At 44.1% G+C, this 26,338-nt stretch overlaps 1 protein-coding gene across 2 annotated transcripts in view; it reads right to left on the reverse strand.

Annotated features, from left to right (window-relative positions):
• Positions 1-1,897: 1,897 nt before the first annotated feature.
• The window catches only part of LOC139564058 (protein argonaute-3), a 49,306-nt gene continuing 24,865 nt past the window's right edge, over positions 1,898-26,338 (reverse strand). For both annotated transcript variants that reach the window (XM_071383278.1, XM_071383277.1), the window contains exons 11-19: positions 21,720-21,853; positions 20,989-21,173; positions 17,836-17,995; positions 17,075-17,165; positions 16,393-16,587; positions 15,836-15,970; positions 14,895-14,996; positions 14,340-14,539; positions 1,898-10,673 (exon numbers count right to left, since the gene is read on the reverse strand). In XM_071383278.1, the coding sequence (XP_071239379.1) occupies positions 10,565-10,673; positions 14,340-14,539; positions 14,895-14,996; positions 15,836-15,970; positions 16,393-16,587; positions 17,075-17,165; positions 17,836-17,995; positions 20,989-21,173; positions 21,720-21,853 (1,311 nt within the window). In that variant the 3' untranslated portion in view covers positions 1,898-10,564. The remainder of the gene's footprint in view (positions 10,674-14,339; positions 14,540-14,894; positions 14,997-15,835; positions 15,971-16,392; positions 16,588-17,074; positions 17,166-17,835; positions 17,996-20,988; positions 21,174-21,719; positions 21,854-26,338) is intronic.

The raw sequence follows: 26,338 nt of genomic DNA on the forward strand, positions 1-26,338 counted from the left end.
GTCAAACAGCTTATTCCAAAATCATGGGCATGAATATGGAGTTGGTCCCCCCTTTGCTGCTTTAACAGCCTCCACTCTTCTGGGAAGGCTTTCCACTAGATGTAACAATGCTGATGGGACTTGCTTCCATTCAGCCACAAGAGCACTAGCGAGGTTGGGCACTGATTTTGGGCAATTCGGCCTGGCTCGCAGTCAGCGTTCCAATTCATCCCAAAGGTGTTCGATGGGGTTTAGGTCAGGGCTCTGTGCAGGCCAGTCAAGTTCTTCCACACCGATCTCGACAAGCCATTTCTGTATGGACCTCGCCTTGTGCACGGGGGAATTGTCATGCTAAAACAGGAAAGGGCTTCCCCCAAACTGTTGCCACAAAGTTGGAAGCACAGAATCGTCTAGAATGTCACTGTATGCTGTAGCATTAAGATTTCCCTTCACTGCAACTAAGGGGACTCGTCCAAACCATGAAAAACAGCCCCAGAGCATTATTCCTCCTCCACCAAACTTTACAGTTGGCACTATGCATTTGTGCAGGTAGTGTTCTCCAGGCATCCGCCAAACCCAGATTTGTTTGTCGGACTACCAGATGGTGAAGCGTGATTCCTCACTCCAGAGAATGTATTTTCACTACTCCAGAGTCCAATGGCGGTGAGCTTTACACCACTCCAGCCAACGCTTGGCATTGTGCATGGTGATCTTAGGCTTATGTGCGGCTGCTCGGCCATGGAAACCCATTTCATGAAGCTCCCTACAAACAGTTCCTGTGCTTACGTTGCTTTCAGAGGCAGTTTGGATCTTGGTAGTGAGTGTTGCAAGCAAGGACAGGCAAGGGGCAGCTCCCATTCTGTGAGCTTGTGTGGTTTACCACTTCGCGGCTGAGCCGTTGTTGTTCCTAGACATTTCCACTTCACAATAAAAACACTTACAGGTGACCGGGGCAGCTCTAGCAGGGCAGAAATTTGATGAACGGACCTGTTGGAAAGGTGGCATTCTATGACTGTGCCACATTGAGCCACTGAGTTCTTCAGTAAGGCCATTCTAATGCCAATGTTTGTCTATGGAGATTGCATGGCTGTGTGCTCGATTTTATACAACTGTCGGCAAATAGCCAAATCCACAAATTTGAAGGGGTGTCGACGTTTTTTTGTTTGTTTCTAGTGGATAAACCATATGGTTTATGAGAAGGGGTGTCAACGTCCTTTTTCCGTTTCTAGTGGATAAACCATACGGTTTAATGAATAAAAAGCAACTAGTACACAATGCCATTATTTTCAATTAACTCTGCAACTCTTCCAAATACTGCCACAAAACATTTTCATAACATATCAACAAAGTAAAAAAATATAAAGGATCTCATTGTGAAACCCTCATTAATTCACTAAGATGGTTTATATTTAGGGTTACTGTTGTATACCGTTGTCATTCAATGGTTTTATTTTACAATCTTATTAGATTTTAAAATATATATATATTTTACATGTGATAAAGCCAGAGTGCCAGAGATTAGACACCTGTGATAATCTGATGTACCCAAAAATGCCACTAGGTGTCATTTGATAAAATTCAATATTCCTTGAAAGTTACCAAAATTCTCATAGTTTACTTGTAAACTTAGAAGGTTTCCAGTAATATACACTCCCTTTGCCACACTATACAGGAGTTACTTACCAAAAAAGAGGTTCCGACTTCTACTTCTCAAAACTACTTCGTTACATTCCTTGAAATGAAGAGACTAAATACCACAATATGTACAGGCAAATGTCTGGTGCAACAACATAGAATCAGAAGAATAATAGAATAGAATTCGAACACAGTGCAATGACATGTCAATCATTTAGTGACATGTCAATCACTAGTGGCTATAGCCAGCGTGGTCTAGAAACAAATATCATGAATCGAAAGGTTTTAAAGCAAAGCTTTTTATTACAAGTATTAGTGAAAGATACACTTCAAATTGTAGCAAAGCTAAACTAAAGTCCTAAAAGAAAAAATTATAAGACAAAAGACATTTAAAACTGAAATAAAAAGACCTGTTGGTACAACAGAGAGTTTGAAACATACAGAGTAGTAAGGGAGAGAGATCGAGGCATGGAACTCATGTGGCTACCTTGTTCGTATCATCAAACACCCATTGATTTTAGCTGGTGCCTCAGAACTCAAAATGGTATCACAGCGCACAATCCTAACTGACGCACGTCAAATACAAAAATAACCTCAAGATACCGATGAAACATATAGGAAACTCAAAAAAAAAAAAAAAGTCCAGCATTCTTGGCCACTGACGAGATCGGTCTTCAAACCAGTGTAACATTGGGAAAACAGCATCCGATAATCTCTCGAGCAAACGTCATTTCAAAATCTTAACATGGACTGCGAACGGACTGAAAACAAGCAGCGTCTGCTTGCACATCAATCAGATAGCTAAATGGAGTCAACATGTCTTAAACAAAGGATTTGTCTGTGGGTAATAGGTAGAAAAGCCTATTAAACGTTCTGAACAGGGTTGACGACCCCTTCCAAGCTCCATGCCTCTGACCTCTGACCCTAGAGTGAGGTGGGAACAACTAACAGAACAGCAACTAATTATTACAACACCTTGATTCGTTATACAGTGTCACGTTCCTGACCTATTTTTATGTTATTTTGATTATGTTTAGTTGGTCAGGGCGTGAGTTGGGGTGGGCATTGTATGTTGTGTGTGTTTTGGTTAGTCTATGGGTGTTGTATGTGTATGGGATAGAGTATTGTTAGGTTGTCTAGTTATGTCTATGGCTGCCTAGATTGGGTCTCAATCAGAGACAGCTGTCATTCATTTGTCTCTGATTGGGAGCCATATTTAAGGTAGCCATAGGCAGTAGGTTTTGGGGGGTAGTTGTCTATGTTCTATGTTGCATGTGTGCACTAGTTCGTTATTAGCTTCACGTTCGTCTGTTTGTTGTTTTGTTTTCCTTCTTATAATAAAGAAGATGTATTTTGCACACGCTGCGCCTTGGTCATCTCTCTCTCCTGTAGACGATCGTGACATACAGGTACAGCACACAGAACCCTCGGGCTCCTGTTCTTACATCCATACACGTGGGGAAACAAAACACTTTTGTACGTTGGGGCTCACCAACTACTGTAGCACTATTAGTGGTTTGAAAAGAAACACGAGGATGCCATTTTGGAGTTAGGCCATTTTTTTTGTACTCAACTCAGGCATTCCGTAGTCGTAAATAAAACCCAACAACGACGTAACAACACACTTAAGGCGGAGGCTTGTATTTGAGCGGAACGAGACTTTACACTCCACTCCTTACTGTGTAAAAGTCTCTGGCACAAGGGGGAAAAAGTGAAAGGACAGAAGCCACACCTAACATCCTCTGCCTTAGCACAGTCACCATCATTCCCTCCTTTTCTCCTCTATTCTCACCCACCTGTACTTCACCAGGCCAGGAGAGTTTACATGGCTAACATATTAGCAGCTCTGGATGAGGACGTGAGGTTTTTAACAAGGCTCAGCTCAGTCCGTGTGGTTCAGTAAAGGTTCCCCTACCCTACAGGAGATGAGACACAACATGTGGGGGTGGCCTCTTCAAGATGGGAGGAGAGAACCGGGGAGGAGAGAACCGGGGAGGAGAGAGGGAAGAGAGAGTACAAGAAGGTGGTAAGAGGACATATGAGAAGGCCTCCTCCCTTCACGAGGAACCAAACCGCTAGACGCAGGGGTCTACATAATTAATACCTCATTTAAAAAACAGGTCCCCCTGCTCAACTGTGCCCCTCTGTCCGCCCACCACCACGTTGCTGTGCTTGCGTGTCTGGGGGAGGATAAGGCTTCAACATGGAGAGGGAGGGGGGGGTTTAAGGCCTCGTCCCCTAGCTCCACCTCCACCATGCTGCCAATGAGACTCTAGCTAGCCGCTCGTTTATGCACTCAATAAATACAGCATAACATATTTTGCAATATACATTTCATATACATATTAAAAAGAACGACACATTTAAATAGGACGACAACATAAAACGTTCGGCTCAAGTCAGATAAGTGTTAAGACAAAAAAACTAAAACAAGAATATCTTACAGTTATACTTCTGTCTCTAAAATAGTTATAAGAATATCATAGTCAGGTATTAATCAAGCATTATACTGTAATAACCAAAGCAATATTTGCAGTTTTTCCTCTCATGTAGTATAACATATGCAGCATACCAAGGTAAGTGAGGCGCATATATATATATATATATTTTTTAAATCTCTTGTAAAGGTATCACCCCCCTGGACTGACGGGTACCCCAAATGACTCATACAGACCCCCTCGGAGTCTTATTCTACACCCGAACTGCCCCAAAACGCCAATGAAAGTAGGCCCACTACCCTTCCAGTAAGGACAAGACAGACACACGGCGAGGCATTGCACTAGGATGAGAGAATGCCATGGGCCAGACAACTGACGACTTCCTAATATGGATGCCCTGCTTCCTAATATGGATGCCTTACATTGGAACACTTAAAAACCGTTGGTGGTTTCAAATTCTTAAGGAGAAACCATATAAATGCAGGCCGACTCAAAACAGAGCCATCATTAGCGAAGTCACATGAGCTGGAGGCACGCTTTTAAAAATGACCACTTAGTAGCGATAGCAACCGTTTTGTTTGGTGTCGTAATCCAATTCCCTTTCCCAGAGGAGGAAAATCTCCTCATTCACATAATAAACAATTATTCGATACTAAACTGTATCTGGGAGGCGGGGATTGGAGGAGGAACAGAGACAGAAAACCTCTTGGTTTCATGTCCGAGAGAGAGTGGCAGTCTATAAAGTGCTGTGCTATGTTTGTCATTCGTGGGCCAGGCTGTGTCACACACACACACACCCCGGTTTTAACTGTGACCTCGCTTGTCAACGCAAGTTCCACTGTACCAACCTACCAAGTCCATTGGTCCAGACTCAAAATGCACCACTAAGTGAACGCTCAACCACAATCATATACTCTAATGTCTTTAACAAACAGACTGCGGGTCCTCAGTATCAATCTTGGTGTGTGTGTGTGTGTACACTGTGCATAAAACGCAGGTGTGGTGTTTTTTCTTCAAAAATAGGATCGATGTCTTTTTGATTTTCCGTTTGACTTTTGTTTTACAGCACCACCATAAAGAAAGGCACTTTCTGTGGACTTCGTCACTCTGCCATAGATTTACCTTCCACCCCGAAAAGAAAGAATATACAACACAAAATCCAGTATATCTGTGCGTCACAGGCAATGGAATGAACACACATATAGCTACTGTAAATATAGCTACTTTCCCATAGAGTATAGCAAACTCTGGGGTGATGTTTTGGACCTAGAAAGGCCTTGCTCATAAATATCTATAAACTAAGCAAAAAAACTGATGAAAACAAAACGAACATCTGAAAAACGTTACGGATGACGATGTAGCGAGTTGTAATGTTATAAGGATGTTAGGCAAACACATCTGCTATATGTAAACATGTGTTCTTTTGCCCAGGAAAATCTGAATGTTCTATAGTCCTTGACGTTCATCATAATGTCAGCTTAGATGAGAGCTACGCTTGTCGCTTGCTAAACAATGTCCCGATCCATACACGCCACCTCCCTCAAATGGCACTTAGCCCTACTTCTCACTTCACATACACCAGAACCAGCCACATGCACGAAAACCAATCTAACTACAATACCCTACTCTGTACTAACCAACACACACACAGTTAACTTCGTCTGTCCTCTAGTCTTCCATCTTTTCTCCACTTCTCAGGGGAATCCGATGGCAGATCTACTGGCTATGGAATGTAGTCCTCTGGCAACGGGAAGCAAAAGTCAGGAGAAAGTGGGAAAAACAAATAAGATTATAGACTGTCACATTGCAGACTTACTGGAGGCCTATAGGCTTTGTATTTCTGAGCACAAGAAGTGCCCTTGGTTGCGCGTGGAGAAAAGCAACAGTTACAGGCCAAGTCTCGCTCTATAGGGTCCTCATAACCCACAAGGCTCAACCTAAAACACTGCGGGCCGCATCGGTACTAAACGTTCAAGATGACCAGTCAAGGTAACCATCTCATTCTTTAAATCAACTACATCTTTTTAAAAGTGGGTCTACAAACACTTTGACAAGCCCCGGTTTCTCCCGCTCTCCCCTACTCTACAGGCGTCAACTCCCGCCTGAGAAAGACGATCTGGATCAGAACAATTATGCTCTTAAAAAAAGTCTAATGATTCCATTTGGATTCTATGACAACAGGGAAGATCTGACAACAGCTGCCAAGAGTGACAGAAATAGAAGCACCTCTTACTTCTAGAACTCAGAGGAGACAAGTCCACCACATCCCGATCCATAACAGTCTAACAATCCAGACACACGTTACATGTCGAAATACATTCACCGCCACCGTACGCACGCCAAAACAAACAAATTAATGTTATACATTGCCACAGGACACGAGTCAACAACAGTCTATTGCATTATCAACTCTTACATATTTTATTACCGTTTACCTTTAATGATATTATTACTATGATGAATAACTATATAACTACATATGTTAGATTTTTTTGTTAGCAAAAATAAGTGGTGTGAGCATTACAATAATGTGAAATGTACATACACACATCTTCCAATCTGGCTTTTTAAAAAGGCTTTTTGGACACTAGTGAAGATCATGAAGGCTCAAACTCATTGGCTTCCAGCCAGGGGAAGGCTAGAGTTGGGAAGGCAGTCAAACGCAACTACAGGGGGACACAGGATTCTACCATTGGACCACACTACCGTTCACCTATTGGGGCAGTCCTTGCCTTGAGAACTGTGTCCTTGTATCATTGTAACGTCAAAACAAGAGGTTCTCAATGGCAACCGTTTCCATTAACAGTTAGGACGAGAATCACTACACTGCCCCACATAACAGACCCCCCCCCCCCCCCCCCCCAAGGGCCCACTCAGACTGCAAATTCTCAAAGGGGTGCGGCAAGAAGGCCACCCCCCCATAGCACCAGAGGCATGTGTTCGGTCTGACACACACTTCTTTTAGTGCAGATTATTGTCTTTCTCTTGAACACCACTAGGCATGCCTCACGTCATAGAGCAGAGGAGCTAAGCAGCGACCACACAAGTCACTCACTCAGTCAGTCTCTCTGACTTCCAAGATTCATTGAATTGTTGACTCTAGAAGACAGCTAGCTACTATTGGTTTGGATGCTCAGTTACAGTGGGGAGAACAAGTATTTGATACACTGCCGATTTTTAAGGTTTTCCTACTTACAAAGCATGTAGAGGTCTGTAATTTTTATCATAGGTACACTTCAACTGTGAGAGACGGAATCTAAAACAAAAATCCAGAAAATCACATTGTATGATTTTTAAGTAATTAATTTGCATTTTATTGCGTGACATAAGTATTTGATCACCTACCAACCAGTAAGAATTCCGGCTCTCACAGACCTGTTAGTTTTTCTTTTAGAAGCCCTCCTGTTCTCCACTCATTACCTGTATTAACTGCACCTGTTTGAACTTGTTACCTGTATAAAAGACACCTGTACACACACTCAATCAAACAGACTCCAATCTCTCCACAATGGCCAAGACCAGAGAGCTGTGTAAGGACATCAGGGATAAAATTGTAGACCTGCACAAGGCTGGGATGGGCTACAGGACAATAGGCAAGCAGCTTGGTGAGAAGGCAACAACTGTTGGCGCAATTATTAGAAAATGGAAGATGTTCAAGATGACGGTCAATCACCCTCGGTCTGGGGCTCCATGCAAGATCTCACCTCGTGGGGCATCAATGATCATAAGGAAGGTGAGGGATCAGCCCAGAACTACACGGCAGGACCTGGTCAATGACCTGAAGAGAGCTGGGACCACAGTCTCAAAGAAAACCATTAGTAACACACTACGCTGTCATGGATTGAAATCCTGCAGCGCACGCAAGGTCCCCCTGCTCAAGCCAGCGCATGTCCAGGCCCGTCTGAAGTTTGCCAATGACCATCTGGATGATCCAGAGGAGGAATGGGAGAAGGTCATGTGGTCTGATGAGACAAAAATAGAGATTTTTGGTCTAAACTCCACTCGCCGTGTTTGGAGGAAGAAGAAGGTTGAGTACAACCCCAAGAACACCCTCCCAACCGTGAAGCATGGAGGTGGAAACATAATTCTTTGGGGATGCTTTTCTGCAAAGGGGACAGGACGACTGCACCGTATTGAGGGGAGGATGGATGGGGCCATGTATCGCGAGATCTTGGCCAAAAACCTCCTTCCCTCAGTAAGAGCATTGAAGATGGGTCGTGGCTGGATCTTCCAGCATGACAACGACCCGAAACACACAGCCAGGGCAACTAAGGAGTGGCTCCGTAAGAAGCATCTCAAGGTCCTGGAGTGGCCTAGCCAGTCTCCAGACCTGAACCCAATAGAAAATCTTTGGAGGGAGCTGAACGTCCGTATTGCCCACCGACAGCCCCGAAACCTGAAGGATCTGGAGAAGGTATGTATGGAGGAGTGGGCCAAAATCCCTGCTGCAGTGTGTGCAAACCTGGTCAATAACTACAGGAAACGTATGATCTTTGTAATTGCAAACAAAGGTTTCTGTACCAAATATTAAGTTCTGCTTTTCTGATGTATCAAATACTTATGTCATGCAATAAAATGCAAATTAATTACTTAAAAATCATACAATGTGATTTTCTGGATTTTTGTTTTAGATTCCGTCTCTCACAGTTGAAGTGTACCTATGATAAAAATTACAGACCTCTACATGCTTTGTAAGTAGGAAAACCTTCAAAATCGGCAGTGTATCAAATACTTGTTCTCCCCACTGTATATGGCGGGGGAAAAAATGAAATGTCGGCTTAGCTCTCCTGCCGCTCATGACTGAGGCATGCCTCGATTCTTAGTCACCTTGAGTACATGTAGATATAGCAGCTAGATCCATGTCTGATGAGGATAGAGAGAGTGCAGCACGACTTGATCTGCTAAAATACTGCTGCTATTAGGCAAAGACAATAGGATAAACTAACACACACACAGAATATATATATTTTCTATCATGAGGATTTCAATGCGATGCAATGTCTGTCAAAAAAAAGGAGGCAAAATGTAGCTTAAAGTCAACTTTCCCCAGCTAAACGTTGCCCTTTAACTTCCTTGTTTGAATACATTTTAAAGGCTAGGATGTCCATGTCATAATCCATCCATACAACTTCCATTTAACTGTTCATTTCCAAAACCAGGCACTTGATTTCTAACCCATGACACACTCACTGGCATAACCATTAGACCTCTGAGCCCCTCTACCCCCCTTCATAAAGAGGAGCAACGGGTAAGTGCCAATTGTGTGAACAGAGTTCTCATAGGAGATCAGGGTTCTGCTACATTCTCGTAACTCACTGCTACAGACTTCCAGATATTCAAACCGTATCTTCTAGAAGCTAAAAGATTATTGCACCAGGGGAAAGCAACATGATCTGTCATTCAATTTAGGATCTCCCACCACAAATTAAAATCCAAGAGAGCGGATAGATCGAAAGAGCAATGAGATAGAAAGAATGCAGAAATAAAAACGCTCGTCTCATGTTAAATTACTATATCTTGAGCGTACTAATAAATACTGGAAAGAATGGTAAAAAAAACAAACAAGCACCTTAAATATCAAAACACATGATGTACAGGAAAGAAAATTCAAAACAGGGTCACATTGCAATGTAGTTAGTTGATGTGACAGCACATTAGACCTATGTCATAGGGGACTGACCTAGGGTGTGATATCATTGTATTACCCTCTATGATGTGTGCCAGTGTATACGCACAGCACTTATTGGTTCAAGTCAAACGATAACGAGTTGGAAATCATATGATTAGCATCATAGCTTATTCCCCAGACAGGTTGGGACTTTTGAAGAGAGCATTTACACCGTTCAGACTCCAGGTGGCACTGTGCTCACAATAATAGCTTGTGTTCGTCTCCTAGTACACAGTGTCCATTGACACACTCACCATTGGCTAAAAGAAAAGCTGGAGAGGAAAGGAGAGGAAAATACCAGTGGCAAGCTTGTGCGCCGTGATGGGTCTGCACCGATAGAGATCCACCCTTCACACTCCTGATCCTTTTCTTCTTCTCTCCTCCACCTTTGATAAAGAAAAAGTCAAAACAGAACTAACAAACGAAAAAGGGCAGAAGTGCTGCCGTTAAAAACTGAGCTGACGTAAAAGGCATGATGACGAAAGGGAACGATTTCTGCAACGTTGACCATACACATCCGGAATCTAAACAGATCTCCTTCATGACCGGAGAAAAGGAGGGAGGGACTGGAGGAGGGTGGGGGCGGAGTTGGGGTGCCCTGGAAAAGCAGTTGGCTGGTTTAATATTGCATAATAGTGCCAAGTTCTTCCTCTCTTGTTTTAAAGCAGCGTCTGTCTGCATCCTCAGTCCATTGCAGGGGGCTTCCCCCACCCCCCTCTTCCCTCTACACAGTGTCAGGTCCGGATTGACTGGTTGTGGGGGGATGCAACCCTCCTTGACTGGCAGGCGGGGTTTGTGTGTGTGTGTGTGCTTTAAGTGCGGTGATGGTGGTGTGGGGTGGTGCTCAGGCGAAGTACATGGTCCTCAGCGTGTCGTGGTGAATCTGCACCGCCTTGGCCAGAGCCTGGGGGTCCCGACCGTTACTCTGCCCAGAGACATGGCTGCCCTCCGCACTGGGAGAAGAGAAGACATTCATCAGGACAGACACATACATGAATGGATCAGAAAGACAGGTCAACTATCATACACACACTTCTTTGAAGCTACATTTTTTTACGTAGAAAGCTAGCTTTCTGGGGCAGTATACTACCTAGCACTGCTTGGGGGGGGGGGGGGCAGTATACTACCTAGCGCTGCTTGGGGGGGGGCAGTATACTACCTAGCGCTGCTTGGGGGGGGGGCAGTATACTACCTAGCGCTGCTTGGGGGGGGGCAGTATACTACCTAGCGCTGCTTGGGGGGGGCAGTATACTACCTAGCGCTGCTTGGGGGGGGGGCAGTATACTACCTAGCGCTGCTTTGGGGGGCAGTATACTACCTAGCGCTGCTTTGGGGGGGGAAGTATACTACCTAGCGCTGCTTTGGGGGGGGCAGTATACTACCTAGCGCTGCTTTGGGGGGGCAGTATACTACCTAGCGCTGCTTTGGGGGGGGCAGTATACTACCTAGCGCTGCTTTGGGGGGGGGCAGTATACTACCTAGCGCTGCTTTGGGGGGGGCAGTATACTACCTAGCGCTGCTTTGGGGGGGCAGTATACTACCTAGCGCTGCTTTGGGGGGGGCAGTATACTACCTAGCGCTGCTTTGGGGGGGCAGTATACTACCTAGCGCTGCTTTGGGGGGGCAGTATACTACCTAGCGCTGCTTTGGGGGGGGCAGTATACTACCTAGCGCTGCTTTGGGGGGGGGGGGGGGGGGCAGTATACTACCTAGCACTGCTTTGGGGGGGGGGGGGGCAGCATACTACCTAGCACTGCTTGGGGGGGGGCAGCATACTACCTAGCACTGCTTGGTGGGGGCAGCATACTACCTAGCACTGCTTGGTGGGGGCAGCATACTACCTAGCACTGCTTGGTGGGGGCAGCATACTACCTAGCACTGCTTGGTGGGGGCAGCATACTACCTAGCACTGCTGGGGGGGGGGGGGGGGGGCAGTATACTACCTAGTGGCGCTCCTAGTGGCCGGGGACTTTATTGCAGGAAAACTTAAAACCGTTTTACCAAATTTCTATCAGCATGTTTAATGTAGACCCGAGGGAGAAAAATTCTAGACCACCTTTACTCCACATACAGAGACGTGTACAAAGCTCTCCCTCGCCCTCCATTTGGCAAATATGACCATAATTCTATCCTCTTGATTCCTGCTTACAAGCTAAAATTAAAGCAGGAAGCACCAGTGACTCAGTCAATAAAAAAAAAGGTGATCAGATGAAGCAGATGCTAAGCTACAGAACTGTTTTGCTAGCACAGACTGGAATTTGTTCCGGGATTCTTCATATGGCATTGAGGAGTACACCACATCAGTCATTGGCTTCATCAATAAGTGCATCGATGACGTCGTCCCCACAGTGACCGTACGTACATACCCCAACCAGAAGCCATGGATTACAGGCAACATCCACAACGAGCTAAAGGCTAGAGCTGCTGCTTTCAAGGAGAGGGACTCTAACCCGGAAGCTTATAAGAAATCCCACGATGTCCTCCAACGAACAATCAAAGTATCAATACAGGACTAAGATCGAATCCTACTACACCGGCTCCGACGCTCAACGGATGTTGCAGGGCTTGCAAACCATTACAGACTACAAAAGGGAAGCACAACCGAGAGCTGCCCAGTGACACGAGCCTACAGAAGAGCTGAACCACTTCTACGCTTGCGTCGAGGCAAGTAACACTAAAACATGCATGAGAGCACCAGCTGTTCCGGACGACTGTGTGATCACGCTCTCCGCAGCCAATGTAAGACCTTTAAACAGGTCAACATTCACAAGGCCACAGGGCCAGACGGATTACCAGGACGTGTACTGCGAGCATGCGCTGACCCACTGGCAAGTGTCTTCATGGACATTTTCAACCTCTCCCTGTCCGAGTCTGTTATACCAACATGTTTTAAGCAGACCACCATAGTCCCTGTGCCCAAGAACACTAAGGTAACCTGCCTAAATGACTACTGTCCGATTGCACTCACGTCTATAGCCATGAAGTGCTTTGAAAGGCTGATCATGGTTCACATCAACACCATTATCCCAGAAACCCTAGACTCACTCCAATTTGCATACCGCCCTAACAGATCCACAGATGCAACCTCTATTACACTCCACACTGCCCTTTCCCACCTGGACAAAAGGAACACCTATGTGAGAATGCTATGCATTGACTACAGCTCAGAGATCAACACCATAGTGCCCTCAAAGCTCATCAATAAGCTAAGGAACCTGGGACTAAACACCTCCCTCTGCAACTGGATCCTGGACATCCTGACGGGCCACCCCCAGGTGGTAAGGGTAGGTCACAACACATTCACCACGCTGATCCTCAACACAGGGGACCCTCAGGGGTGCGTGCTCAGTCCCCTCCTGTACTCCCTGTTCACTCATGATTGCACAGCCAGGCACGACTCCAACACCATCATTAAGTTTGCCGATCACAACAGTGGTAGACCTGATCAACGACGAGACAGCCTATAGGGAGGAGGTTAGAGACCTGGCCGTGTGGTGCCAGGACAACAATCTCTCCCTCAATGTGATCAAGACAAAGGAGACGATTGCGGACTACAGGAAAAGGAGGACCGAGCATGCCCCTATTCTCATCGACGGGGCTGTAGTGGAGCAGGTTGAGAGCGTCAAGTTCCTTGGTGTCCACATCACCAACAAACTAACATGGTTCAAGCACACCAAGACAGTCGTGAAGAGGGCATGACAGAACCTATTACCCCTCAGGAGACTGAAAAGATTTGGCCTGGGTCCTCAGATCCTCAAAAGGTTCTACAGCTGCACCATCGAGAGCATCCTGCCTGGTATGGTACCTGCTCGGCCTCCGATCGCAAGGCAATACAGAGGGTAGTGCGTACGGCCCAGTATATAACTGGGGCCAAGCTTCCTGCCATCCAGGACCTCTATACCATGCGGTGTCAGAGGGAGGCCTTAAAAATTGTCAAAGACTCCAGCCACCCTAGTCAGACTGTTCTCTCTGCTACCGCACGTCAAGCAGTACCTGAGCACCAAGTCTAGGTCCAAGAGGCTTCTAAACAGCTTCTACCCCCAAGCCATAAGACTCCTGAACATCTAATCAAATGGCTTCCCAGACTATTTGCATTGCTGCCCCCCCCCCCCTTTACACCACAACTACTCTGTTAATATCTATGCATAGTCAGTTTAATAACTCTACCTACATGTACATATTACCTCAATTAACCGGTGCCCCCGCACATTGACTCTGTACCGGTACCTTCTGTATATAGTCTCGCTATTGTTATTTTACTGCTGCTCTTTAACTACTTGTTACTTTTTTTCCTTAACTCTATTTTCTTAAAACGACATTGCTGGTTAAGGGCTTGTAAGTAAGCATTTCACTGTAAGGTCTACCTACACCTGTTGTATTCGGCGCATGTGACGAATACAATTTGATTTGGGGGCAGTATACTACCTAGTGCTGCTTTGGGGCAGTAGAAAAATAAAAAATAAACAGTATTGCAGTACTGTACATTTCACCCAAAATAGATAGGAAATATGAAACGTTATGTTGAGCACAACAGAGGCGAAGCATGCAGAAAGACTAAACTAGCCCAGATTGTTTTGTGCAGTGATAGAGTAACACCCAGCCCCATTCCTGCCAATCACCTGTCGTGCTCCTTGTCCACCAGATGGTAGCGGGCACGGAAGGCCACCAGGTGGGCGTAGTAGGCTGGCGCGGGGATGGAGACGGAGCGGGTACAGCGCACGTAGGTGTGGCACAGCTGGTAGGTGAGCAGCTGGAACTCATCGGCCGTGAAGCAGTTGTCGTCCCACAGGACGTGGTAGTGGGAGGGCCGACTGGTCCCCTGGGGAAAGCAGACAGCAGACGTTACACATACTACACAAGCTCTATTTGGGGATTTAATGGAACTGTGGTATAAAAAGTGATGTAGAAAGACAATGACAATTGGGTTTTAGAATGAGGTATAGGCCTATTTGCAAATTTAGTCAAAATTTGTTCAACTTCAAAACCAAAGAGTATTTGGTAGTTTAGCTTCAGTAAAGAACTGTTTACCTTCCAAAAACCAAAACACACAGTGTGAAAAAAGTGCGTTTAAATTCTAAAAAGACAGCGTATTTCCTGAGACTTCATGACGTCATTTCCTGAGAGTAAGGTGCAGTGAGGCAGCAGGCTAGATGAACAGATGAATGCTGCAGTACCTGTATTCCAGCGTGACTGCAGAGGTAAAAGTCAAACTCGTAGGGGTGCGTGATGTCCGTGTCCACCGTGGTGCCAGCAGGAATGTTTCCACTACGTCCAACCTGAACGAAGAGAAGATGTCGATTTGGAGTTATTATTAATTACTGCCAATGTTAAAAACAAATCTTCCCATCTGTCCTGTTCTACTTCAACACCAGACACACACATCCATTCATTGAACATTCCCCTTGGACTCATTTAATGACGTAAGAAAGTGAACGAACGGAGGGAGGTGTAGTGTTTATTTTTTATATTTACCTTTATTTAACTAGGCAAGTCGGTTATGAACAAATTCTTATTTACAATGACGGCCTACCCCGACCAAACCCTAACGACGCTGGGCCAATTGCGCGCCGCCTTATCTCCACAGCTCTGAATGATGTAGTCTACAAATGACCAGAATAATGACTAAATTGATTTCTCCCTGTCCGTCAAAGTTCACTTCACTTGTAAACAAGGTGATAACTCCAAAAGCCCTGCTCTCCCAGGCCTCGAATGGCACTCCAGGTCCGTCAATTCACATCAGGCCTAATGCTATAATGGAATATAATTACCAGGGGTGAGGAGAGCAGGCCCATTGACAACAGTCTAATTGGATAATTAGGACAACCATTTAGAGCGGTAAATAAAGACCACGGACCAACTCTGTAACACACAGTTCCACCCTAATCTATAAAGGGCTTATCACACTGCTGTGCCAAACAGAGTTGAGTCAAACTGTAGTGAGCTGGCCTGGTTACGCATCTACTAAAGCTGTTGGAACGGTGTTAGAAGAAAATGTAAGAGTCAGCACATTTTGGGTGTGATTTGGCCCCATAGTGTGACTCAGGCATGGGTATTATCTCAGAATGACTCTAAGGCAGCTGGGAGGGTGGCCGGAAGGAAAAGTGGGCCCACTCACCCTTTCGTTGCGGTCGGCACAGAAGAGGCGGGTGTGGTGGCGTTTCTGGACCACGATGTAGGTGATGCCGGGCTGGTAGTCCTTCTCTAAGCCAATGCAGGCCTCGCGGATGGCCAGCAGCTCGTAGTACAACACCTGGGGTGGGCAGAGGGATAAAACGGGGTTAAAAACATTCATTATTGACGATATGACTTTGAATGTCCTCCATCTCCGTTATGGGCAAGTTTTTCCTAGTTCGCACCTGTTGAGGCGGATGATATAGGCCTCAACATTGCACCCTTTAACCACCATCTGACTAAGGGGCAGGTAAATAAGTGTTTACACTTACATACAGGTCAAAGCCCATGCATGTTATTCTAATGTCCTCTTAGTGGATCTTCATGATGTACATCAATGGTTTACTTACACAGATAGGTAGATGTCCTAACTTTAACAGCTTATTTAAAGAGGGACAACATTTGACATGCAACCTTTGACCCTCTGGTTTCTGAAGTTCTGGAGGTGGAGAGAGACTTAAATTTTTTTGTCCCCAGGATAGTCACTCGGTCTTTACTCACCTGTCTGAACTGGCCCTCTGACACTCCGTCCCTGTAGAAGATGATCCTGGTGGGCTTGTAGCGGGTTGACTTGTAGAACTGGATCAGCAGCTCTCGGACCATAGAGGCCAGATCCTGGATCACCTCCTGCCTGGGCCTCTGGACCCTGACTGTGGCACAGTACCTGCTGGGGTGGGCGTCCATACTGCCTACCACCTGGAGAGAGAGAGAGAGATGTATAGAGAGAAACAGGGTGGGGGAGAGAGAGAGAGAGAGAGAGAGAGAGAGAGAGAGAGAGAGAGAGAGAGAGAGAGATGTAAGAGAGAAACAGGGTGGGAGAGAGAGAAATGTAGAGAGAAACAGGGTGAGAGAGAGAGTGTGTGTGTGTGTGTGTGTGTGTGTGTGTGTGTGTGTGTGTGTGTGTGTGTGTGAGAAACAAACCAGCGCTGCACAAATTGATTAGCTCTGCACAAACATTATGAACTTGAATACAGTGGCGATACAGTATAGACCAGGCCACAGAAGTCTCAAACATGTAGTCCTCACGCCAGATGAGGCCCGCGAGCCTATTTAATGCAGCCTGCCGGTTGTCTTAGTAAATGTGGACCATGGTTGTAATAGTAAGAAAATATATAAATGTGGCCCCTGGGCAAAATGAGTTTGAGACTCCTGGTATAGGCCAATAGGAGTTAAGTGAACTCACTGCAGCAATGGAGGGCTTCTTCCCGTCTCCAGCAGGGGGGTGTGTAACGTCCGCCCCCAGGAAGATGATTGGCTGCTGGAATACTGAGGGTCTGGGTGGAGGAAGAGAGAAGGACAAATGAGGACAGAGTTCAAACAAAGGGTCTCTAATATGATTAAGGGTTTAGATTTCACACAATATGTACATTTATGTCAATCATAAATTGGAAGACACTTGATTGGGAGATTGAAATTGATGGAATTTGTGTACAAATAAAAGAAACATTCTCAAGACCAAAACACACAGTATTTGAAAACAGATATTGACTATTGTAGTAAGGGCTAAGGCCTAAAAAAGTGAATTTACTGTTTAAACGGATGCCCCGCTTCACAGGTCAAAAAATAAATACATTTGAACAATTAATTTGATTCATTTGAATGATTCTTTGACAAAACAAACGATTCACTACGTGATTATAGTAGTTGGGATTCGGTTTTAATCGCAGTGATCGAATCATGTGAATAAAATGTTTTATTTGTGAATTGCAAACAGTAATTTTAGGAAAAAATATTAGCTGCCTCCCTTTTGGATTATGTGGCGACAAAACTTGTTTTCTAGCTACTTCAAGCTGATTTATGCACACTTCTAAAGGAAGATAAATATGACTAAATTAAAAAAGGTACATACATTTCCAAAAGAAAAGGTGCTTGCTTTAGCTGAATAAAAATATTTGTTTGGTCATTCCACAGTCCTTCTATCCTCCAGCCACAGTGGCCACGTACCGTTGGTGGGGCACCAGGATATTGTTGATTCCCCCCAGCTTGACGTTGATCTTGAGGCAGAGGTTAGAGAGGGTCTGGGGGGACGTCTTCACCACGTTCTTCACCTGGACACACTGAGTGGCCATTCCTAGGAGAGTGTCTCCCACCCTCTTCACCTCCGCTACACAGGACCAGTAACAGGAAGTGATCAATCAATCTCTGTGCAATTAACAGTCAGATTAGGGAAGTAAAGATTAAAGTACCACCTATGCTTTAAAGGGAAAGTATTGATAGATACCAGACAGATGTACACTATCTGTTATTAACACACAACAGCACGCATCCCTTATCAAAGCTGCTTCAGCAACACAAGAGTTTCAAAGAATAGCAAATGCTTTGGTAGAAGTATTATATAGATACAGAAAATGTTAGACCGTGAATCAGCACGGATAAGGTGATTCCAATGAACATCATGTGAATATGTACAGTTGAAGTGGGAAGTTTACGTACACTTAGGTTGGAGTCATAAAAACTCATTTTTCAACCACTCCACAATTGTCTTCTTAACTATAGTTTTGGCAAGTCAGTTAGGACATCTACTTTGTGCATGACACAAATAATGTTTCCAACAATTGTTTAGACAGATTATTTCACTTATAATTCACTGTATCACAATTCCAGTGGGTCAGAAGTTTACATACACTAAGTTGACTGTGCCTTTAAACAGCTTGGAAAATTCCAGAAAATAATGTAATGGCTTTAGAAGCTTCTGATAGGCGAATTGACATCATTTGAGTCAATTGGAGGTGTACCTGTGGATGTATTTCAAGGCCTACCTTCAAACTCAGTGCCTCTTTGCTTGACATCAATGGAAAACCAAAAGAAATCAACCAAGACCTCAGAAAATAATTGTAGACCTCCACAAGTCTGGTTCATCCCTGGGAGCAATTTCCAAACGCCTGAAGGTACCACGTTCATCTGTACAAACAATAGTACGCAAGTATAAACACCATGGGACCACGCAGCCGTCATACCGCTCAGGAAGGAGACGCGTTCTGTCAACATAATTTGGTGCGAAAAGTGCAAATCAATCCCAGAACAGCAGCAAAGGACCTTGTGAAGTTGCTGGAGGAAACAGATACAAAAGTATCTACATCCACAGTAAAAAGAGTCCTATATCGACATAACCTGAAAGGCCACTCAGCAAGGAAGAAGCCACTGCTCCAAAACCGCCAAAAAAAGCCAGACTACGGTTTGGAACTGCACATGGGGACAAAGATGATACTTTTTGGAGAACTGTCCTATGGTCTGGTGAAACAAATAAACAACTGTTTGGCCATAATGACCATCGTTATGTTTGGAGGAAAAAGGGGGATGCTTGCAAGCTGAAGAACACCATCCCAACCGTGAAGCACACAGGTGGCAGCATCATGTTGTGGGGGTGCTTTGCTGCCGGAGGGACTGGTGAACTTCACAAAATAGATGGCATCATGAGGAAGTAAAATTATGTGGATATATTGAAGCAACATCTCAAGACATCAGTCAGGAAGTTAAAGTTTGGTCGCAAATGGGTCTTCCAAATGGATAATGACCCCAAGCATACTTCCAAAGTTGTGGCAAAATGCAGGGACAACAAAGTCAAGGTATTGGAGTGGCCATCACAAAGCCCTGACCTCAATCGTATAGAATATTTGTTGTCAGAACTGAAAAAGTGTGTGCGAGCACAGAGGCCTACAAACCTGACTCAGTTACACCAGCTCTATCAGGAGGAATGAACCAAAATTCACCCAACTTATTGTGGGAAGCTTGTGGAAGGCTACCTGAAATGTTTGACTCAAGTTAAACAATTTAAAGTCAATGCTACCAAATACTAATTGAGTGTATGTAAACTTATGACCCACTGGGAATGTGATGAAAGAAATAAAGCTGAAATAAATCATTCTCTCTACTATTATTCTGACATTTCACATTCTTAAAATAAAGTGGTGATCCTAACTAACCTAAGACGGAATTTTTACTAGGATTAAATGCAATTGTGAAAAACTGAGTTTAAATGTATTTGGCTAAGGTGTATGTAAACTTCAACTGTACACTACCGTTCAAAAGTTTGGGGTCACTTAGAAATGTCCTTCTTTTTGAAAGAAAAGCTAATTTTTGGTCCAATAAAATAACATCAAATTGATCAGAAATACAGTATTAATGTTGTAAATGACTATTGTAGCTGGAAACGGCAGGTTTTATGGAATATCTACATAGGTGTACAGAGGCCCATTATCAGCAACCATCACTCATGTGTTCCAATGGCACGTTGTGTTAGCTAATCCAAGTTTATCATTTCAAAAAAGGGTAATTGAGCATTAGAAAACCCTTTTGCAATTATGTTAGCACAGCTGAACACGGTTGTGCTGATTAAAGAAGCAATACAACTGGCCTTCTTTAGACTAGTTGAGTATCTGGAACATCAGCATTTCTGGGTTCGATTACAGGCTCAAAATGGCCAGAAACAAAGACCTTTCTTATGAAACTCGTCAGTCTATTCTTGTTCTGAGAAATGAAGGCTATTCCATGCGAGAAATTGCCAACAAACTTAAGATCTCGTACAACGCTGTGTACTACTCCCTTCACAGAACAGCGCAAACTGGCTCTAACCAGAATAGAAAGAGGAGTGGGAGGCCCCGGTGCACAACTGAGCAAGAGGACAAGTACATTAGTGTCTAGTTTGAGAAACAAATGCATCACAAGTTCTCAACTGGCAGCTTCATTAAACAGTACCCGCAAAACACCAGTCTCAACGTTAACAGTGAAGAGGCAGAGTCCCTCTGTCCAGTGTCTGTGTTATTTTGCCTATCTTTTCTATTTATTGGCCAGTCTGAGATATGGCTTTTTCTTTGCAACTCTGCCTAGAAGGCCAGCATCCCGGAGTCACCTCTTCACTGTTGACGTTGAGACTGGTGTTTTGCGGGTACTGTTTAATGAAGCTGCCAGTTGAAGACGTGTGAGGCGTCTGTTTCTAAAACTAGACACTAATGTACTTGTCCTCTTGCTCAGTTGTGCACTGGGCCCTCCCACTCCTCTTTCTATTCTGTGCTTTTCTTTCTTTCTTTAAAAAACAAGGACTTTGCTAAGTGACCCCAAACTTTTGAACGGTAGTGTATGTCTATGGGTGCCGCCTACCGTAGACTGGGGTCTTTCCAGGCAGGATGACGATGATAAGTTGCAGTCCAGAGTAGGTGTTCTTCAGGTGCCTGAACATAGGCTCCACACTGTCAGCTCCCTGGGCGTATTTACAGAAACACGGCTGGCCCTGGATGGGCATCCCAGCATCCTTGGAGATCTTACGCAGCTGGTCTGTGAAACCCCTATAGAAGGAGGTAGGTAATGGATGGAGGAAGAGAGAGGGATGCAGAAGAGAGTGATGGAGGAATTAGGGAGGGAAAGATGAATGAGGGAGGGAAAGACAGTAATGGAGAAATGAGGGAGGGGGAGGAGGGAAAAAGGGTTGTAAAGACCAAATATAATCTGGTTGGTTAGGGAATGGTTTAGTAACGTAATCCTTGAGAGTCGCTGTGTAAATTCTAAGGTTGTATCAGAGGCGTAGAGGACAAACTAATTACACAAGGATCACGTTCTTATCTGGAAGGCCATCTCCAACAACACAGGGAGGGATTCCTTTCCATATATCCCTGTGGCTATGTGAGAAGCTGCTTCATGAATAGGAGGGGGGGTATGTTTATTGGGCACCAAATGGAAGAAAATGTACTGAAACAGGGCAGGACTACCTGGACCAATAAGAAATGCTCATTTTCGTTTTCCATTGAAAATGTTGCCAAGGTGTGCCCTAACGAGCATAACCCAGTTGTACACATAGTAAGTGGGTGAAACAGATAAGACAGGTTGGTTCTTACTTGAGGATCTCCTCGCGACACTGCCTCTGTGTGGCGAAACATGCGATGGCCCACATCTTGATCTCCACTCCCGTGTGGAACTGTTTGCCCCTCATGTCCCACACCCCGTGACTTGGGGTGGCCACCGTCCGGTTCTGAAACCACAGTGTAGTACGGTTGATCTGCTGCGTGGTGTACACACACACTTCTGCATGCACACACACTTGTTTTTCTATCCTTGTGGGGACCTAAAATGTATTACCATTAAAAAGAAAATCCCTAACCCTTACTCCAACCTTAACACCTAACCTTAATTGTAAGCCTAAACCTAACCTCCAAGTTTAAAATAGCCTTCGTTCTCAGAGGGATCATTTTCCATATATTACAATCTTTGGAGACATTTGAGGATTTCAGGTCCCCACGAGGATAGAAAAACACAGTGCACAGTAATCACATACACCCAATGGAGTAGGACATGCTGTACAGATTCAACAGTCAAGACACTTCAGAAAGTCATGCAGGCACACATGTAGAAATTACACAGAAAATAATTGTGTGTAGACACCAACACTTATTGGATACGTTTAAAGCAAAACACACACAAAAAAGTATATGAACCCTTTGGAATTACCTGGATGTCTGCATAAATTAGTCATAAAATTTGATCTGATCTTCATCACAACAATTGACAAACAGTGTGCTTAAACTAATTACCACAAATTATTGTATTTTTCTTGTCTATATTGAATACATAATTTAAACATTCGTAGTTTAGGTTGGGAAAAGTATGTGAACCCCTACGCTAATGACTTTTCCAAATGATAATTGGTGTCAGGAGTCAGCTAACTAAGCTTTTTAATAATAATAAATAAAACCTCACAAAATTTGAGTTTGCTATTCACAAGAAGCATTTCCTGATGTGAACCATGCCTCAAACAAGAGATATCTCAGAAGACCTAAGATTAAGAAATTGTTGACTTGCATAAAGCTGGAAAGGTTACAAAAGTATCTCCCAAAGCCTTGAAGTTCATCAGTCCACGGTAAGACAAATTGTCTATAAATGGAAAAAGTTCAGCACTGTTGCTACTCTCCCTAGGAGTGGCCGACCTGCAAAGATGACTTAGCATTCTGCACCTTGTTCTTGCAATGAGGTTAAGAAGAATCCTAGAGTGTCAGCTAAAGACTGACAGAAATCTCTGGAACATGCTAACATCTCTGTTGACGAGTCCACAATACGTAAAACACTAAACAAGAACGGTGTTCATGGGAGGACACCACGGAAGAAGCCACTGCTGTCAAAAAAAACAAACATTGCTGCACGTCTGAAGTTCGCAAAAGAGCATCTGGATGTTCCACAGCGCTTCTGGCAAAATATTCTGTGGACATATTAAACTAAAATTCAGGTGTTTAGAAGGAACACACAACACTATGTGTGGAGAAAAAAAAAGGCACAGCACATCAACATCTTGGGGCGGCAGGTAGCCTAGTGGTTGGACTTGTAACCGAAAGGTTGCACGATCGAATCCCCGACTTGAGAAGGTAAAAATCTGTCGTTCTGCCCCTGAACAAGGCAGTTAACCCACTGTTCCTGGGCCATCATTGAAAATAAGAATTTGTTCTTAACTGACTTGCCTAATTAAAAAATAATAACAATATTAATAATAATAATAGTATATATATTTTTTTAAACAACCTTAAACTATGGTGGAGGGAGCATCATGGTTTGGAGCTGATTTTCTGCCTCAGAGCCTGTAAGGCTTGCTATTGTAGACGGAAAAATGTATTCCCAAGTTTATCAAGACATTTTGCAGGAGAATGTAAGGCCATCTGTTCGCCAATTGAAGCGCAACAGGACAACGACCCAAAACACAGAAGTAAATCAACAGAATGGCTTCAACAGAAGAAAATATGCCTTCTGGAGTGGCCCAGTCAGTCCTGACCTCAACCCGATCGAGATGCTGTGGCATGACCTCAAGAGAGCAGTTCACACCAGACATCCCAAGAATATTGCTGAACAGTTTTGTAAAGAGGAATGGGCCAAAATTCCTCCTGACCGTTGTACAGGTCTGTTCCCCAACTACAGAAAACATTTGGCTGAGGTTATTGCTGCCAAAGGAGGGTCAACCAGTTACATACTTTTCCCACCCTACACTGTGAATGTTTACACGGTGTGTTCAATAAAAACATTAACATATAATTGTTTGTTTTATTAGTTTAAGCAGACTGTTTGTCTATTGTTGTAATTTAAATTGAGATCAAATCACATTTGATTACCACTTTATGCAGAAATCCAGGTAACTCCAAAGGGTTTCCATACTTTTTCTTGCCACCGTATTTAGGCCTAACATGTATAGACTGAAAGACACAGGTGCAGTGTTGTTAAAAAAAATATCTTTCTTTTTCAAAACAGCTTATAAAAAGGTCAAATTTGAGGATTTCAACACTGAAACTGTCAAAATTGTATTGCCCTTAACCTTTACATTAACCCTTCAAGGTGAGGCAACAGAGGCTGAAATGACATTTTTGCATCTACTTTTTGGTATTTAATATTAGTACTTTCAAAAAGTAAACAAAAATGTCAAACTATGTAAATATATATTTTGTTTGTTTATCATACTACCATCAAAATGTCATGAATATTAACCACATTCAAAAAATGGACATAAATACATAATTTCAAAGCTCACATTTAAAAAGGCCATTACAAAACGGGACTACAGAGCCGTTGGAAAGTATTCAGACCCCTTGACCTTTCCACTTTGTTACATTATAGCCTTGTTCTAAAATTGACAACATAAAAAAAAAATCCTCAGCAATCGACACACGATGACATAATGACAAAACGAAAACGGGTTTAGAAATGTTTGCATAAATATTCAAACCCTTTGCTATGAGACTCAAAATTGATTTCAGGTGCATCCTGTTTCCATTGATCATCCTTGAGCTGTTCCTACAACTTGATTGGAGTCCACCTGTGGTAAATTCAATTGATTGGAAATAATTTGGAATGGCACGAACACACACGTCTATATAAGGTCCCACAGTTGACAGTGCATGTCAGAGCAAAAACCAAGCCATGAGGTCGAAGAAATTGTCCGTAGAGACACGATTGTGTCGAAGTACAAATCTGGGGAAGGGTACCAAACTATTTCTGCAGCATTGAAGATCCCCTGGAACACAGTGGCCTCCATTTTTCTTAAATGGAAGAAGTTTGGAACCACCAAGACTCTTCCTAAAGCTGGCCGCCAGGCCAAAATGAGCAATCGGGGGAGAAGGGCCTTGGTCAGGGAGGTGACCAAGAACCTGATGGTCACTGACAAAGCTCCAGAGTTCCTCTGTGGAGATGGGAGAACCTTCCAGAAGGACAACCATTTCTGCAGCACTCCACCAATCAGGCCTTTATGGTAGAGTGGCCAGACGGAAGCCACTCCTCAGCAAAAAGCACATGACAGCCCGCTTGGAGTTGGCCAAAAGGCACCTAAAGACTCTGACCATGAGAAACAATATTCTCTGGTCTGATGAAACCAAGATTGAACTCTTTGGCCAGAATGCCAAGCGTCACGTCTGGAGGAAGCCTGGCACTATCCGTACGGTGAAGGATGGTGGTGTCAGCATCATGCTGTGGGGATGTTTTTCAGCTGCAGGGACTGGGAGACTAGTCAGGATCGAGACAAATGAACGGAGGAAAGTACAGAGAGATCCTTGATGAAAACCTGTTCCAGAGCGCTCAAGACCTCAGACTGAGGGCGAAGGTTCACCTTCCAACAGGACAACGACCCTAAGCACACAGCCAAGACCATGCAGGAGTGGCTTCGGGACAAGCCTCTGAATATCCTTGAGTGTCCCAGCCAGGGCCCGGACTTGAACCCGATCGAACTTCTCTGGCGAGACCTGAAAATAGCTGTGCAGCAACGCACCCCATCCAACCTGACAGAGCTTGAGAGGATCTGTAGAGAAGAATGAAAGAAACTACCCAAATACAGGTGTGCCAAGCGTGTAGCGTCATACCCAAGAAGACACAAGGCTGTAATAACTGCCAAAGGTGCATCAACAAAGTACTTAAAAGGGTCTGAATACTTATTTAAATGTAATTAAAAAATATATACATTTGCAAAAGATTCAAATAACCTGTTTTTCCTTTTGTCACTATGGGGTATTGTACAGTGAGGGAAAAAAGTATTTGATCCCCTGCTGATTTTGTACGTTTGCCCACTGACAAAGAAATGATCAGTCTATAATTTTAATTGTAGGTTTATTTGAACAGTGAGAGACAGAATATCAACAAAAAAATACAGAAAAACGCATGTCAAAAATGTTATGAATTGATTTGCATTTTAATGAGGGAAATAAGTATTTGACCCCTCTGCAAAACATGACTTAGTACTTGGTGGCAAAACCCTTGTTGGCAATCACAGAGGTCAGACGTTTCTTGTAGTTGGCCACCAGGTTTGCACACATCTCAGGAGGGATTTTGTCCCACTCCTCTTTGCAGATCTTCTTCAAGTCATTAAGGTTTCGAGGCTGACGTTTGGCAACTCGAACCTTCAGCTCCCTACACAGATTTTCTATGGGTTTAAGGTCTGGAGACTGGCTAGGCCACTCCAGGACCTTAATGTGCTTCTTCTTGAGCCACTCCTTTG

The sequence above is a fragment of the Salvelinus alpinus genome, chromosome 35 (genome assembly GCF_045679555.1).
Source record: "Salvelinus alpinus chromosome 35, SLU_Salpinus.1, whole genome shotgun sequence".
In the NCBI taxonomy this organism is placed as follows: Eukaryota; Metazoa; Chordata; class Actinopteri; order Salmoniformes; family Salmonidae; genus Salvelinus; species Salvelinus alpinus.